The sequence below is a fragment of the Mobula birostris genome, chromosome 6 (genome assembly GCF_030028105.1).
Source record: "Mobula birostris isolate sMobBir1 chromosome 6, sMobBir1.hap1, whole genome shotgun sequence".
NCBI lineage: Eukaryota > Metazoa > Chordata > Chondrichthyes > Myliobatiformes > Myliobatidae > Mobula > Mobula birostris.
This window is the reverse complement of record NC_092375.1, coordinates 79,199,047-79,218,075: the sequence shown is the minus strand read 5'-3', so window position 1 is coordinate 79,218,075 and position 19,029 is coordinate 79,199,047. Positions and strand designations below refer to the sequence as shown.

At 40.8% G+C, this 19,029-nt stretch overlaps 1 protein-coding gene across 3 annotated transcripts in view; it reads right to left on the bottom strand.

Annotated features, from left to right (window-relative positions):
• reps2 (RALBP1 associated Eps domain containing 2) overlaps positions 1-19,029 on the bottom strand; it is a 241,838-nt gene that overhangs the window by 112,519 nt on the left and 110,290 nt on the right. For all 3 annotated transcript variants that reach the window (XM_072260703.1, XM_072260704.1, XM_072260705.1), the window contains exon 4: positions 11,915-12,035. In XM_072260703.1, coding sequence (XP_072116804.1) covers positions 11,915-12,035 — 121 coding nt within the window. The remainder of the gene's footprint in view (positions 1-11,914; positions 12,036-19,029) is intronic.

Below are 19,029 nucleotides of genomic sequence, written 5' to 3'. Positions count from 1 at the left end.
ATTGATTCTTGAAAGATCATATACATAAAATAAATCCCCAGTGTCCTCTTTATTAGGATACTGCTCCTTAATGCAAATCTTTAATCAGCCAATCATGTGGCAGCAACTCAATGCATAAAAGTATGCAGACATGGTCAACAGTTTAGTTGTTGTTCAGACCAAACATCAGAATGGGAAGAAATGTAATCTAAGTGACTTTGACTGTGGAATAAACGTTGGTGCTAGACAGGATGGTTTGAGTATCTCAGAAACTGCTAATCTCCTGGGTTTTCAACTCTCCAGAGTTTACAGAGAATGGTGAAAAAAAACAACAAAAACCATCCACTGAGTGGCAGTTCTGTGGCAAAAATGCTTTGTCAATGAGAGAGGTCAGAGGAGAACAGCCATACTGGTTCAATTTGACAGGAAAGTGACAGTAAGTCAAAAAAACATGTTACAATAGTGGTGTGCAGAAGAACCCATTGAATGCACACGCTTCAATCCTTGGAGTGGATGGGCTATAGTAGCAGAAGACCATGAACATATACTCAGTGGCCAGTTTATTAGGTACAGGAGATAACCTTATAAAGTGGGGACTGTGTGTATACAAATCACTGAAGTTACAGGCAATTAACAGCAGAGAAAAATTCTGATTTTTTAACAATATTATTTTAATAATACATTATACGTGAAGCAAAGGCCAAGCTGTTGGGCATTTTTCCCCATTTTCGATCCATGATATTGATTCTATTTTGGAATGGGAGTTATCTGATTAAAGATAATTCCAAAGGCAACCAGACCCAGTTCACATGCCAAGCTGATCCAGCTTGTGTCTACGTTCCTGGATAATTTCCCCTTCCTAACAGAAGAGCAATGGACTAAATCATTAAATTGTCCATTATCCACATAAATTATTGAGAAGTCTCAGCCTGACTCAGATGACTAATACAGAACTATCTGCCAGTTTGTTATTGTGCCTTGCAAGAACTCTGAACTTCATAGAATTGAAGCAACAACTCATTTTGGAAGGATATATAATGATAAGGTAATGTATGCCACCCAGCAGCTGAAACAGCATTTTTGAAAAATCCTCAACTATTTTTGCTGTCTTCCCATGGGCATGATTTCCTAAGGAGAAGTAATTTTTCATATTATAGGACCATATTCCTTGTGACTAAGTGGATACATCTACTGACAATCAAATAAAGTTTTAAAATCACTTTAACACCCTTTTCAATCATTAATGTGTATCTTGACATATATTTAATTCATCAGAAGTGATCTCTACAAGCACACTCATCTTTTTCCAGATGACTGGTGTATAATGGCGTTTATCTGACAAACACATTCAAACTCTAAGGTTAAAACTCCTCGGTTAAAACAAAACATAACTGCCAAAAATATGTATAGTAATTCTGATTATCTGCCAATCATCCACACTGAAAAGCAGATGCTTTGCCATCTGGCTTACCTGGTCATGCTTCTCGTGCTTCCTACCCCCACAGTCCCACCAAGGCCCACATTATGCTGAGAGTCACTGAGTCTCCAATTATCAACTGCTGAGAATCATTGGGTCTGGGGTTCTGGTGCTCCCCTGAATCTCGTGAAGTTAAATGGAAAATTTGTTATTATAATTACTGATAGATTATGAAAACACGCAGTCCTCTTTTATTGTTGTTTAGTAATGCATGCATTAAGAAATGATACAGTATTTCCTCCGGTGTGATATCACAAAACACAGGACAGACCAAGACTGAAAAGACTAACAAAACCACATAATTATAACATATAGTTACAACAGTGCAACAATACCATAACTTGATGAAGAAGTCCATGAGCACAGTAAAAGTTCAAAGTCTCTCAAATGTCCCACATCTCACGCAGACGGGAGAAGGAAGAAAAACTCTCCCTGCCATGCCGACCACAGTCCGACTCTGAGTCATCCGAAAACTTCGAGCTCTGATCAGCTGTCCGACACTGAGTACTGAGCGCCATCTCTATCTGAACGATTCAACCTCCTTCTCGGTCACCAACGGCAGGCAAAGCCAGGGATTTTGAGGCCTTCCCTCCGAAAGATTCCCAACCACGCAGTAACAACAGCAGCGAACGAGCGTTTCAGAAATTTTTCCAGATGTTCCTCTGTACTTTCAGGTCCATCTCCATCAAATCAGAATTGTCCACTGCCCCTATTTAATGGAAACTATATCATTTTTCACCGGAGGGCTGCGAACGCGCAGCATGCTGCTATCGCCTTCTCCCGCCAAGTCATCAAAAACTAATTGAAAGTAGATTGGGGAATTATTATCAATAACATACAACAGTTTTGAATGTCCAAAGTCAAGGATATTTTACTTCAAGTTCACCGATGACACGACCGTGGTGGGTGTCATCAGCAAGAATGGATGAGTCAGCATACAGAGAGGAGGTGCAGCGGCCAACGGACTGGTGCAGAGCCAACAACCTGTCTCTGAATGTAAACAAAAGAGATGGTTGTTGACTTCAGGAGGACACGGAGTGATCACTCTCTGCTGAACATCGACGACTCCTCCATAGAGATCGTTAAGGGCACCAAATTTCTTGGTGTTCACCTGGCAGAGAATCTCACCTGGTCGCTCAACACCAGCTCCATAGCAAAGAAAGCCCAACAGCGTCTCTACTTTCTGTGAAGGCTGAGAAAAGTTCATCTCCCACCACTCCATCCTCACCACATTCTACAGAGGTTGTATTGAGAGCATCCTGAGCAGCTGCATCACGGCCTGGTTCTGAAATTGTACCATCTCAGATCGGAAGACCTTGCAGCGGATAGTGAGGTCAGCTGAGAAGATCATCAGGGTCTCTCTTCCCACCATCACAGACATTTACACTACACGAGGCATCCGCAAAGTAAACAGCATTATGAAGGACCCCACGCACCCCTCATATAAACTCTTCTCCCTCCTGCCATCTGGAAAAAGGCACCGAACCATTCAGGCTCTCACGACCAGACTATGTAACAGTTTCTTCCCCCAAGCCATCAGACTCCTCAATACCCAGAGCCTGGACTGACACCAACCTACTATACCCTTTACTGTGCCTACTGCCTTGTTTATTATTTATTGTAGCGCCTGCACTGTTTTGTCCACATTATGCAGTCCTGGATAGGTCTGTAGTCTAGTGTAGTTTTTGTGTTTTTTTCTTACTGAGTTCAATGTAGTTTTTGTATTGTTTCATGTAGCACCATGGTCCTGGAAAACGTTGTCTCATTTTTACTATGTTCTGTAACAGCAGTTATGGTTGAAATGACAATAAAAAGTGATTTGACTTGACTTCCAAGAAAAAATTAGAAAGGTTCTATTTAGGAGAACTGCAGGACTGAATGAGAAAGGTCTAATTTTTCATTGAAGTGCACCACACTTGAATACATTTCCTGTACTTAGATACTGTGCATCTTTGCATTCATTTTAGACCAATGTCTTTTCTGTCAGATATCTGCTCAATAGCACAGTTCCAAATCTTCACAGACCATCTTCTTTCACCATCCTTTATTCTAATGGACTTTTTATATCAGTTGCTGTCTATAAATGGATAACTACAAGAAAACAGAAACACAAATCCTGTTCCCTGAAGTGCAATACTTAATGCTAACCCTCATTCTGTTGTGGTTTCCTTCCTAAAAACTTTCCATCTGAATTCTTACAGATTTAATTACCCTATTAAGTGGGATGCTCACCAAGTGTTTCTTAGGAGCTAAAATATGGATTGGATTATTTTCTTTAAAAACATTGTTAAAGGAACAGGGAATTTGTATCAAGTGAGTGTTCCAGATTTTAGTCTTCCACTGAGGCCCTGTATGATTCAGAATCAGAATTAATATCACCGCCATATGTCGTGAAATTTGTTGGCCTTAGGGCAGCAGTACAATGTAATGCACAACAATAGAGGAGGAAAAAAATTGATGGATGGATGGAGTTAGTTCATGGGTTCAATATCCATTCAGAAATAGGATGGTTGAGGGGAAGAAGCTGTTCCTGAATCGCTGAGTGTGCGCCTTCAGGCCCCTGTACCTCCTTCCTGATGGTAACAATGAGAAGAGGGCATATCCTGGGTACAATCCTCTCTCATTCACAAAGAGGTAATAATTTAAAGACCTATGTCAACAGAAACCAGACAGGCGATTAAGTACAGGTTTGGGTGGCCAACCAGCGTATTCTGATACGTTTATTGAGACAAGAAATCCAGCTGAATTATTGAATTGAATTGACTTTATTTCTTACATCCTTCACATACATGAGTAAAAATCTTCACGTTACGTCTCCGTCTAAATGTGAAATTTGCAATCATAGCAATTTACAATAAATAGAACAGTCAGTGTAATATAGAGTACACGCAAATCAGCATGAGTTCATCAGTTTGATGGCCTGGTGGAAGAAGCTGTCATGGAGCCTGTTGGTCCTGACTTTTATGCTGTGGTACCGTTTCCCAGATGGTAGCAGCTGGAATAAACTGTGGTTGGGATGGCTTGGGTCCCCAATGATCCTACAGGCCCTTTTTACATACCTGTCCTTGTAAATGTCCTGAATCGTGGGAAGTTCACAATTACAGATGCGCTGAGCTGTCCACACCACTCTCTGCAGAGTCCGATTGAGAGAGGTACAGTTCCCATACCAGGCAGTGATGCAGCCAGTCAGGATGCTCTCAATTGTGCCCCTGTAGAAAGTTCTTAGGATTTGGGGGCCCATACCAAACTTACTCAACTGTCTGAGGTGAAAGAGATGCTGTTCTGCCTCTTTCACCACACAGCTGGTGTGTACAGACCATGTGAGGTCCTTGGTGATGTGGATGCTGAGGAACCTGAAGCCGTTTACCCTCTCAAGACCAGATCCATTGATGACAATAGGGGTTAGCCCATCTCCATTCATCCTGTAATCCACAACCAGCTCCTTTGTTTTTGCAACATTGAGGGAGGGGTTGTTTTCTTGACACCACTGTGTCAGAGAGATGACTTCTTCCCTGTAGGCCACCTCGTTATTGTTTGGGATAAGGCCAATTAATGCAGTGTCATCAGCAAATTTGATTAGCAGATTGGAGCTGTGGGTGGCGATACAGTCATAGGTATACAGGGAGTAAAGGAGAGGACTCAGTACACAGCTCTGAGGGGCTCCTGTAATGAGAGTCAGAGGGGTGGAGGTGAGGGAGCCCACTCTTACAACCTGATGGTGATCTGACAAGAAGTCCAGGATCCAGCTGCACAAGGCAAGGTCAAGGCTGAGTACTCTGAGCTTCTTGTCGAGCCTGGATGGAACTACGGTGTTGTTACAGAGTGAATGTGGCAAAGTTGTTTCCCATGATGGGGGAGTCTAGTACGAGAGGGCATGACTTAAGGATTGAAGGGCGCCCATTCAGAACAGAGATGCGAAGAATTTTTTTTAGCCAGAGGGTGGTGAATCTATGGAATTTGTTGCCACGGGTGGCAGTGGAGGCCAAGTCACTGGGTGTATTTAAGGCAGAGATTGATAGGTATCTGAGTAGCCAGGGCATCAAAGGTTATGGTGAGAAGGCGGGGGAGTGGGACTAAATGGGAGAATGGATCAGCTCATGATAAAATGGCGGAGCAGACTCGATGGGCCTAATGGCCGACTTCTGCTCCTTTGTCTTATGGTCTTATGAATGCTGAACTGTAGTCCAAGAACCGCATTCTCACATTAGCATCCTTCTTCTCCAGATGTGTAAGGACGGTGTGAAGAGCAGTGGCTATTGGGTCATCCATAAATAATATGCAGGGGAGGGGCAGATAGCTACGTTAAGCATTAACTACAATTTTACCATTTGGGAAAGAAGTCAGGCGATCCATTCCCTTCCAAAGGAATATCAGTGGGAAGAAGTGGGCTGGGACCAGAACAGTCCCAGAACAAGCCTTTTTTTGTTCTTCTACTTGATATTGCTTGTTCAGCCAGCAACAGATGCCTCTTTTCGGAGTTCACAAGGAATTTTTTTTGGGTTCCAAGCAGTTTTTCTGATTGAATGAAATTGCCAAAATCTAAGACACCCTACCCCCCGAAAGTTGAGCCCAGCTGATATTTTTCCCCATCAGTCTTGACCAGTGACCCAACTCTTTTTTCCCAGCTGATCCACTGATCATCTGCTTTTTCCTGCCAGGTTCAGTTGCACAACTGGCCCATGTTAAAGAAGAGAATTCAAGGAATTAAAATTGCTCCAATGTCACACTGTTATGGAATTCAGCACACTTGCCTCATTAACTGCCCACTCAATTCCTAATGCAGTTATGGAGTTGCTAAATATCAGCAGGGTCATGTACAGGAATAAAATTGATCCTACATTTGCCAAATCCACTTGGATTTGCCAGGCTATACAGCAAATAAAGGTTATCAAGTAGGCTAATTTCACATGTGTAATTCATATTCCACCAACGCACAAAGGTCTGTATGACAAAGTACAAGATCATGCAACTCAGTGGTGAGTTTTTTTTAATCTCACCTTCTGATTTACCTACGTTATGTTTAATATAGTTTACAGGTATTTGACAACACAATGACACAAATGGATTGTGCCTCAAAATGGAAGAAAATGATAATACAAATTTGTGCTACCCAGTGACATTGCAGTCACTTGACCTACACTGGCTCTGGTCACGTTTTAAAATATTCATCCCAATTTTCGAATCCCTTTGTGCTCATGCTTCCTCACCTCTGCAATCCCATTCAACCTGGCAGTACTTTGAGATATTTGTGTTTCTCCAGACCTGGCCTTGCAGCTTTATTAGGGTCAGTGGTTGTCAAGGCTCTGTGCTAGAATTTCTTTCTTAACCTCTGCCTCTACCATCGTTCCTCCTTTACAACACAAGATCAAACCTAGCCCCTAAACCAATTTCATTTTCTTGACAGTCTCAAGTTTTGTTCCACCACTCTCTGTTATCTTGGGACATTTTACCACACTAAAGGTAATAAATTAATAAAAACTGTTGTTGTATGAATGAAACTTTTGACAGCTTTCCACAGTCCATAACTCTGGTAATTGACTGGGAACAGAGAAAAATTAGCATATTAAAAACACAGAGAGCTTTATACTGCTTAAGTGCTGCATTTCAATGTGAAAACATATTTTACAGACCAGCTTGACGTTCCTGTCTGACCCATAGAACTTGAAATGTTCAGCTTTCAGTTCAGTTTGGATACTTTTGGCTGTTAAAAAGTACTTCATTCAAAAGCTGCATCAATTTTTGGTCTCTATTAAGCACAACTAAATTGGTATTATCTACAGACTATGTCTGACTCTACTTAAGTACTTCTTAAAAAAACATTATCTTCCTTTAAGTAATCTGAAATATCACCCTATTTCTGCCCACAGTTGCCATCTTCCTGCCCTTTAAACCACCAGAACGGTATTGACCACTGCACCCACAAGCAGGGTTGTTTCTTCATCTGGATTAGGGATTCCCAGGCTGGGGACCACAGACCTCTCAGTTGAAGGTGGTGGTCCATGGCATAAAAAAGGTTTGGAACCCATGATCTAGATGACATTTGGAAACTATGTGCGGCAGTCTTAAAATGAACAGGATGCGTGATTGACATTTACTGCTGACACTGAGTTTAATCAGTTAAAAACAAAACAATGCAATGCAAACCTTAGTGACAATACAGAAGGGATTTTCAGTTTAGTAATCAATGCACAATTGAACTTAGCATGATGTTTCAGTATAATCATATCCTCTGCAGCAAAGCAGTCAATCATCATGAAGGGGTACACAAATATATACTTTTGATGTTCAAAAATACTTGAATCCAACTTCTACCTGTAGGCACAGATTAAAGGCCAATTTATACTTCTGCGTTGAATCTACGCTGTAGGTATGGCGTAGCTGCATATCCTACGCTGTAGCCTGACGCGCACCTCCCCAAAAATGTAACTACGCGTCATGGCGACCCAGACTGCAGCAACTGTGATTGGTCCGCTTGGTAGCATCGCATTTCCTCCTACGCACTTCTGGTTGCTTTTTCTCGTCAAATTGTCAAATCTATCTGCCGACATCCAAAGATATTTGAAATACATTTCCTTGTCCATGTCTCTCAGTGGCCGGACAAGCACAGAAAATTCACCCTCCTTCTGCCTCAGTCCGTTCAATGGTCGTGCACACCATCTCCTCCAACGTCTTCTCTCTTTTCTGCATTGCAGTAATTTCAATAAAAGTAACTCTTGTTCAACATTTATTAGCTCCAACTCCAACATGATGTGCTCAGTTTCAGTCGCCATTGTTTGAAACTCAACACAGTGGCATAGAAACCCCACCACCAGCTAGCGTTTTAGCAGTGAATTGCAGTGATACAGACACACCAACGTACAAGTATAAATGCTCACAACGGCGTAGGCCACTTGCGTAGGCTAACGTGTACAGCCTACGCAGAAGTATAAATCAGCCTTAAGGACTAAACCAACAAATAATGTATTACTAGCACAGCATGTCACAATGTTCAGATTTTACAGTATGACTAGAGTTAATTACTTTATTGCTTCTGTCAATATTCTGTGGAACTGATGCCTCTGGTTGAGGTATACAGGCAGCTTACCACTAAACCAGCTCATTTTAAAGTGCACAGGGGTATCCACGTCATCTGGAGTATTCCTCATAACTAGAATCCAATTTTCCAGCTCTGCCCATAAATTACTAAAGAGTGGAGATAGTGGCAAAGGGGTGTAAATCAGAATCCACACAGTGTGGGAAATTGTACTGGGATCAAGGGATGTAAATCAGAATCCATACAGTGTGGGAAATTGTACTGGGATCAAGGGATGTAAATCAGAAGCCATACAGTGTGGGAAATTGTACTGGGATCAAGTTCTCACCCTGAAGGCCATAATATATTTTTGTATTATACTGGCCTCAAAATTTTCAAAGGTTCCAAATTTAAACTTAAGCTGAATGCCACATTATACTTGCTCTTTTCTCTATTTGATCAATTGGAATATGTTCCTTGTGTTGTGGCAGTTCTGCAGAGTTCCACTTTATTCAGCAAACTGTAGTACTTTATTTTAATCCTTGAAACAAAAGTAGAAAGCTTTTGTAGTCCGGTGTATACTGAGGGTCAGAAAGTAACTTCTGATATTATTTCCAGCTGAGTAAATATCACAATACTGAAATTCAGTTTTATACCAATCAGAGGAACATAAATGTTAACCAGCTAGTGATAAGCTCAGCAGATTCTAGTCTTTGCAGTGCTGGCTGCTTCACGGTAATTTCAACAGCATCAATGTTCCTCAAGTACAACATTTATGCTGTCCAGAATTGTCCAATATCTCCAGAATTGTCTCTTTTTATGTTAGCTTTCCAGCATCTGCAGTTTTGTTTTGCTTTAGATTGGTGTACTTCATGTTCAATTCTATCATTGCTAATCAAAGGGCCTTTTTGTACATCAGCAATAATATTAAAACTTTTTCTAATAATGTATCGGGGGAGCAAAAAAGTAATTAGTATTTCAGACTCTGAGTAGTTCTTTAATTTCTCATTGCTAACAATTTCCTGACATGAGAACATAGCATGCATATAAAGCTAACATTTCTGAAGCCATCAAGAAGCAACAGGTCCTGTTGAAGAGTTGTGGCTCAATATGTCCCTTTTCCTCCACAGATACTAGCTGACCCGAGTTTTTGCACTCCAGATTACAGCATCTGGAGTGTCTCTGTCTCTATGAAGCAAAATGAATTCTCTGAACATCATGCAAACAACAGGAATTCTGCAGATGCTGGAAATTCAAGCAACATGCATCAAAGTTGCTGGTGAACGCAGCAGGCCAGGCAGCATCTCTAGGAAGAGGTACAGTCGACGTTTCAGGCCGAAACCCTTCGTCTCAGCCTGAAACGTCGACTGTACTTCTTCCTAGAGATGCTGCCTGGCCTGCTGCGTTCACCAGCAACTTCGATGTGTGTTCTCTGAACATCATAATCTTTATGTCATTCTAGAAACAATATTGACGAGAAGAGCATAAAATAAAGTAGAAAAACATGGAAACATACAGTCAGCAGAGTTAAGAAGATGCAGTTAAAATGAAATAGAGGAACTGGCTAATGAATCAATAGGTTCAATAGGTCAATCAGTACATTTGAGAGAAATGTACACAATATACATCCTCAAATTCTTTTTCTTCGCAAACAACCACGAAAACAGAGAATTGCACCAAAGAATGAATGACAGTTAAACATTAGAACTCCAAACCCCCCCAGCTCCCCCCCACACGCATAAGCAGCAGCAAAGCAACAAACCCCCTCCCCAACAGCAAAAAAGCATCAGCACCCTCCACTCAAGCATGCAACAAAGCATCAATAAAGACACAGACTTGCAGTACTCCAAAGACTGCTTGTTCATCCTGTAATGGGGGAGGGGGGAGGAGATATATATATATTTTCTCTTTCTCTCTCTCTCTCTCTCTCTCTCATATATTCCATTTTAACTGACAATGTTATCAAACATTATTGGAGTCTTTATGTTTACACTGTTGTCCCACTTAAAGCTTCAAAGAATTTTCAGTGAAAGTAGATTGTAACACTTATGGTGATAATACTACTTTAAATGGCCCTACCTCATTTAATTTTATTTCATTACTCGCATAAAATATCCTTGACCTTGATGTGCACCTATTTTATCTTATATTATGTCTATATGAAACTTATTTCATATGACATTTGTCAGAATCATTATATATTTGGTCACTTTTGAGCACACTGATCTGAATAACAGGTCCAATGATAAGCTCTGTTTCAAAAGGATTCCTGTCATGAATTCAAAAGGTTTGTTTGATATAAACCATTTGTCAAATTAATTATGCAGTAATAATGAAAATTAGAAATAAAACCAGACTTTGCAAGGCATTTATATAATGATACTCTTGCCCCGATAACTGTATTGTGCTAAATATTTGATCACCCTGATACATAAACCATACTGAATGAAATAGATTTTAAATCTGTCCCGTTATGGAAATTAATAATATAGGCGGATTTTTTACTAAGACATATTTTAAAATTAAAGAACATGAACTCTGTGAATGCAATTTGTCAGCAAAGCCAACATGCTGAGCAGTAATGGAGAACCACATTTGGTACATCTTAAGTAACTTTATCCACGGTGCTCATTTGCATTTGTTTCCTTGTTGCTGTTGTTGAGTGCCGTCAAGTCACCATCGACTCATGGATAGTGTAGTAGTCCATAGGGGTTTTGTGGCAAGATACAGAAGTAGATTGTTAGGCTTTTCTTTTGCTGCTCAGAATGGGACCCGGCTGGATTTGAACTCAGGACCATCTGCCTTGGAGTCCAGTACTGATGCCACTACACTACCATCTGGTCTTAGAGAAGAATAATTAAGCTCTACATTCCATTTTATTGACTTCTAAGTAACAGCTTCTTACTTCGATTGATTGTCATTATTTAACAAGCCATGAGCCGTTTCCACACAGAGGAATTGACATTAAAACTCGTACTGGGAGATGTTTCTTAAATGTTATCCTTTCTACATGTTCCAAGTTACCTAACGTGAGTCTACAGGGCCTGGGCAATTTGCTCGTGTCCTCTGCCTTTGATCAATTTAGTTACAGAGCTGTGCATCAGTGATTTACGATTGATTCTTCAAGACAATCAATCAGGGAGAGAATTAAAATGAATGACTAATGGAATCAAATTCAGTTAAAATTTCATGTTAATTCTCATTACGTAGAATCACCGATATTGATCTGGGACTGAGGTGAATTTAATTAACTTTCACCACCAGCTGTATAAATGAACAATACAGGAACAAGTGAATAACTTACTTCAAGATTCTGGACCACTATTCTCGGTAGACCCATTTTATGGATGGGCTTTAGATCAAAAAAGTGTACTCATTTTGCTATTGATCAATCTGAAATTTTTCATCAACTCAAATGTAAAAACAAATCTGTGGTTTTATCATACCGGCATTATTCTGATCAAAGGCAACTCTTTGTCTCCCATCTCGGCTCACTGCTTGATTCTTCTGGTATGAAGGTGAAGGAGAAGGAGAATTCAAGAGCAAAGCAGCTGCCATCACAGTCTCCTGTTTCAACAGAACACAATGAGATTTCAGTTCAGCTCCGCAGAAGCAAATGTTCATATTTCAGCCAACAGGTGTACAAAACTATGACTAATTGCCTCAATGATCATTCAAAAAAAACCTATAGTTTATTTCATTTCCCATCCACTGCAAGTATACTTGAAGACAAAAGGGAAACAGATTTGAGGTAGAAACTTAGTGAGAGGCAAATATCACACCATGCTGACTTAGAAATCTGCACTGGTGTCCCATTCCATTTGGAATGAGGTTTTTCAGAAGGTGCTGAAAAGTGTGTATTTATATACAAAACATAGCTGGATACAGGAGTGGACTTAATTACATGGTGAAGAGTTGCATCATCATATAAGGTTAAAGTTATTAGCTTGTGATTACTAGAGGAAGATATTTGCTGGGTGTGAACACCATCAAGAGCAGGCAAAGAGTCTATCATCATAAGTAACATACAAAGATTTTGAAGTTATCTATGTCCACATCTTAACCCTATCTTTCCCTGTCCACCAATCCTTGAAATGCCTTCCTCAAGTCAATTAAATGTGGCAGATGGAATTACATGCTAGCACTTGATGGCATATGGTGTTACTGTCCAGCCCACTCAAAGTGTTGTGCTAACTGCTTGGTAACTGGGTGGGACACTTAGCCATAAAGTAGCAACTGCAATTTTGGAAAGGGTGTGTTCTCTCAATCATCTGCCATCTGCTCTTTCCAAAACCTGCTAATCTTCCATTGCAAGTTGCACAACTAAATGCTGCAGCCTGTCATATTTTAAAATCCAAGCCAATAGGCTAAGCAGGGTGAGGCTTGATCCTTCTGCAAAGTCATTGTGGGAAGTGATCAGTTTATAGTCATTGCACTTTTGGACACCACGATGTTTGAAATTGTGCATAAATTGTTTGGGCTTGTTGCTCATGGAATCTACACACAAAAAAAGGCTGATGTCTTGCAGATATAATGCAAATCCTGCTGACAAATGTAGGGATAGACCTCATACAATGAATGCAAATATGTCCCGAATTACAGAAAATTGCTCACGAACTGATAGGATATCAAGTGCGAATCTTCTCCAATGTAACATGAATTGCATAAAGGTGGTTAGCCCCTGGGGTCTGACCAGCTGTATCTTAAAATATTATGGGAAGCAGGAGAGGAGATTGGTGGGACATTGGCAGAGACTTCTGCATCTTCATTAGCCAGGTGTGAGGTACTGGGAAACCGGAAGAGAGCTGGCATTGTGCCCTTTTTAAGACGAGCAGGAGGAATAAGCCACGGAAAAAGCCACTGAGCCTTGCAACAATGGTGTGAAAGTTTACTGGAAGGGATTCTGAAAGACATGAATAGGAATCGTCAGGATGGCTTTGTGCATTGGAACATATTTCACTAATCTGGTTTAGTAATTCATTTGAGGGGGACTGACGAGGGCACGGTTGCAAGCATCACTTGCATGGCTTTTAGCAAATCCTTTGACAAAGTCCCGCATAGGAGTCTGGTCAGGAATGTTGAACAAATGGGATCCAGGGTGAATTAGAAAATTGGGTTGATGGCAGGAAACAAAGATGGGTGAGGGTTGTTGCTCAGAATGTGGATCTGTAATCAGTGGTATGCCACAGGGAGCGGTACGGGGTCCTTTATTACTTATCATACATATTAATAATATATTTATCATATATATTAAAAATAAAAAAACACGAAGAATAAATGGATGACAGATGAAATCAAAAATCTAATGGAAGAAAGGAGGCAGAAGAAAGCAAATCCTATAGAATATAAGTCCTTAGATAAAAAAAATTAAAAGCTTATGTCAAAAAGCCAAAGAAGAATGGTTAAACCAGGAATGTGAGCAAATAGAAAGAATCCCTATTACCAATCCAAATAGGTTACATCAACAAATCAAGAATATCACTGGTAAAAAGCTCCTCTGTTCTTCAGGTGGATGTGTGAAAGCAAAGGACAGTACCATTATCATGAAAAAAGATGAGATTATGAACAGATGGACTGAGGATATTCAGGAATTGTTTGAAGACGATCGAGGCGAAAAACCAGAAGTTAAAAACATTGAAGGTCCAAATATTTTAAAATCTGAAGTTCGTAATGCAATAAATAAGATGAAGAAAGGAAAGGCAGCAGGTCCTGATGAATTAGTAATACAACAAATTATCGCCCTTTAAGATTATGGAATTGAAAAACTTACTGATTTAATCAATGACATTTATGAGACTGGAATAATACCAGAAGAGATGAAAAAAAAATCAGTATTTATCACTCTTCCTAAGAAAGCTGGAGCAATAGAATGTGAATTACATAGGACCATAAGTTTACTGAGTCATATCACCAAGATACTTCTAAGAATTTTGATTACAAGATCTAAAAGTAAGATACAAGCTGAAACAGGCAAAGAACAGTGTGGTTTTGTGAAAGACAAAGGTACAAGAAACGCAATATTGATGTTAAGGATACTATCAGAATGAGCTATTCAAGCGCAAAAAGATTTGTTTGTTTTATCTAATACACAAAAGCATTTGATAAAGTGAAGCACAATAAGTTATTCAAAATATTACAGAAAATTCTAGATCTAGATCTAGATTCGAAAGACCTCCGTCTAATCAGAAATCTGTACTGGGAACAAACTGCCGCTCTAAGAATAGATGGAGAAGTGAGTCAGTTTACGAGAATCAAGAGGGGCATTAGACAAGGGTGTGTTTTCTCCCCTGATTTGTTTAATGTGTATGGTGAAATAATATTACAAAAAATAAGAGACATCTTGGGAATCAAAGTTGGTGGTGAAAACATCAATAATTTCAGATATGCAGATGACACTGTGTTAATTGCAAGTACGGAGGAAGAACTACAAAACTTAATTGATATAATTGAACAAAGTGCAAAAATGAGTCTATCAGTTGCAAAAAGACAGAATGTATGGTGATATCCAAAAAGAAGGAGAATCCTATCTGCAGGCTGAGATTAAATGGGGAAGACATAAAACAAGTAAAGAGCTTTTGCTACTTAGGAAGCTGGGTGACATCAGATGACAGGTGCGACTTGGACATCAAAAGAAGAATAGGGATGGCAAAAAACACCTTTAGGAGAATGAAGAGTACACTGATCAATACTAAACTAGGCATGACAACCCGCCTCAGAGTACTGAAATGTTATGTTTATCTAATTATGTTATATGGCTCAGAATGTTGGACAATATCTAGTAACATGAGGAAACGAATTGTAGCAGCAGAAATGCGGTTTTTGAGGAGGATGCAAAGAATATCATGGACGAAACGAATATCTAATGAGGATGTCATGAACAGAACAAACACAAAAATAGAAGTAATGTATGAGATCATGAAAAGGCAACGTAACTTCATTGGACATGTGATTAGGAAAGAGGAGTTAGAATACACGGTAATTATGGGAAAGATTGAAGGGAAGAAAGCAAGAGGAAGACAAAGACAAATGATGATGGAGACAGCAGCCAGAGAATTGGAAATGAATACCAATGAATTGATCCACTTGACTCGAAACAGGATTGTGTGGGCCATGGCAGACAAAGCTCAAACTGGGCACGGCACCTGATGATGATGATGATGATATTAATAATGCAGATAAGAATATAGATGTAATGATTAGTACGTTTGCAAATAACACCAGAATTGTTGGTATAGTGGACAAGGGAAAGGCATATTGAATTTTACTTGGACAAATATGGCAATGTAGTTTGGCAAGTTAAAACAGGGCAAGACACTGTGAATGTCAGGACCTTAACAAATGAGAACCCAGGTGCCCAAGATGGTAAGGAAGGCCTACATGTGTCCTGATACAGGGTCTCAACCAAAATGTCTATGATCCTTCTGTTTCAAGAGATGGTGCATGACCCTCTGAGTTGCTCCATTAGCTTGTGTTTTTGCTGCGGAAGGTGAATAGCAAGTTTGACTTTAATGGCCAAGCGATGACTTTAAGAGTTGGAACGTCATGATACAGTTGTAGAAAATATTGATTTGGCTGCTGTAGAATGTTACATGGAGTTCTGGTCACTGCACCAAAGTAAGAATGTGACTAAACTACAAAAGTGCAGAAAGAGCATGGTGTGACCAATGTCCTGAGCTACATATATTTCAATGCAAGAAGTGTCGTAGGAAAGGCAGATAAAATCAACATATTGAATTATGATAGTGCAGCCATTAGAGAGTCTTGGTTACAGGAGGGGCAGGGCTGGCAGCTCAATATTCCAGGGTTCTGCTGTTCTAGACGTGACAGAGTGAGAGGGATTAAAGGAGGAGGGGTGGCGTTACTAGTCAGGGAAAATGACACTCAGTGCTCAGTCAGGACAGACTGGAGAACTCGTTTAATGAGGCTTTATGGGTGAAAATGAAGAATAAGAAAGGTATGACCAAATATGGGTCAGTATTACAGACCACTCAACAGTCTGCAGGATCTAGAGGAACAACCTTGCAGAGAGATCACAACTGCTGCAAGAAACAGAAACACGAGGAAATCTGCAGATGCTGGAACTTCAAGCAACACACATAAAAGTTGCTGGTGAATGCAGCAGGCCAGGCAGCATCTCTAGGAAGAGATACAGTCGACGTTTCGGGCCAAGACCCTTCGTCAGGACTAACTGAAAGAAGAGCGAGTAAGAGATTTGAAAGTGGGAGAGGGAGGGGGAGATCCAAAATGATAGGAGAAGACAGGAGGGGGAGTGTTGGAGCCAAGGGCTGGACAGGTGATTGGCAAAAGGGATATGAGAGGATCATAGAACAGGAGGCCGAGGGAGAAAGAAAAGGGGAGGGGGGAAGCCCAGAGGATGGGCAAGGAGTATAGTGACAGGGACAGAGGGAGAAAAAGGAGAGAGAGAAAAAGAACACGCACGCACACGCACGCACACACACATATAACATAAATAACAGATGGGATCGGTTGAGTGTTGGCTGGGGTGATATACAGCGTCTGGTGCTCCCGATGTGGCCTTCTATATATTGTCGAGACCCAACGCAGACTGGGAGACCGTTTCGCTGAACACCTACGCTCTGTCCGCCAGAGAAAGCAGGATCTCCCAGTGGCCACACATTTTAATTCCACGTCGCATTCCCATTCTGATATGTCTATCCACGGCCTCCTCTACTGTCAAGATGAAGCCACACTCAGGTTGGAGGAACAACACCTTATATTCTGTCTGGGTAGCCTCCAACCTGATGGCATGAACACTGACTTCTCTAACTTCCATTAATGCCCCACCTCACCCTCGTACCCCATCAGTTATATATAACTGTATAATATAGTTATATATATAATTTTATTATATATACATCTTTTCTCTCTCTCATTTTTCTCCCTCTGTCCCCCTCACTATACCCCTTGCCCATCCTCTGGGCTTCCCCCCTCCCCCTTTCTTTCTCCCTAGGCCTCTCATCCCATGATCCTCTCACATCCCTTTTGCCAATCAACAGTCCAGCTCTTGGCTTCATCCCTCCCCCTCCTGTCTTCTCCTATCATTTCGGATCTCCCCCTCCCCCTCTCAAATCTCTTACTAGCACTTTTTTCAGTTAGTCCTGACGAAGGGTCTCGGTTCGAAACGTTGACTGTACCTCTTCCTAGAGATGCTGCCTGGCCTGCTGCGTTCACCAGCAACTTTTATGTGTGTTGCAAGAAACAGAAGGTTGTTTTAGTAGGTGATTTTAACTTTCCACATATTGCCTCTGTGACTGGAGGCCTGTGACTGGTGGAGTGCCACAGGGACTGGTCTGGGTGCATCATTGTTTGTCATCTGTATCACTGACCTGGATAATAATGTGGCTAACTGGATCAGCAAATTTGCAGATAACTCCCAGATTGGGGGAGTGGTTGACAGAGAGGAAGGCTATCATGGCTTGCAGAAAGATTTGGATCAGCTGGAAAAATTGGCTGAAAAATGACAGATGGAATTTAATGCAGATAAGTGCGAGGCATTGCACTTTGGGAAGACCAACTGGGGAGGTCTTACACAGTGAATGGTAGGGCATTGAGGAGTGCTGTAAACAAAGGGATCTGTGAGTACAGGTCCATAATTCATTGAAAGTGGTATCATAGAAAGGGTTGTAAAGAAAGCTTTTTGCATGCTGGCCTTCATTAATTAAAGTATTGAGTCCTGCAGAAAGGTCTCAGCCCAAAATGTTGACTGTACTCTTTTCCATAGATGCTGCCTGACCTGCTGAGTTCCTCCAGCATTTTGTGTGTGTTTATTGAGTGCAAGAGATAGGATTTTATGTTGAAGTTGTAAAAGACACTGGTGAGGCCTAATTAGGAGTACTGTGTGTAGCTTTGATCACCTACCTACCAACTAGTAGGGGACAGAGGGTCTAGTAAGATGGAGGAACTGAGGGAAATACATGTTAGTAGGGAAGTGGTGTTAGGTAAATTGAAGGGATTAAAGGCAGATAAATCCCCAGGGCCAGATGGTCTGTATCCCAGAGTGCTTAAGGAAGTAGCCCAAGAAATAGTGGATGCATTAGTGATAATTTTTCAAAACTCTTTAGATTCTGGACTAGTTCCTGAAGATTGGAGGGTGGCTAATGTAACCCTGCTTTTTAAAAAAGGAAGGAGAGAGAAACCGGGGAATTATAGACTGGTTAGCCTAACATCGGTGGTGGAGAAAATGCTAGAGTCAGTTATCAAAGATGTGATAACAGCACATTTGGAAAGCGGTGAAATCATCGGACAAAGTCAGCATGGATTTGTGAAAGGAAAATCATGTCTGACGAATCTCAGAATTTTTTGAGAATGTAACTAGTATAGTGGATAGGGGAGAACCAGTGGATGTGGTATATTTGGATTTTCAGAAGGCTTTTGACAAGGTCCCACACAGGAGATTAGTGTGCAAACTTCAAGCACACGGTATTGGGGGTATGGTATTTATGTGGATAGAGAATTGGTTGGCACACAGGAAGCAAAGAGTGGGAATAAACGGGACCGTTTCAGAATGGCAGGCAGTGACTAGTGGGGTACCGCAAGGCGC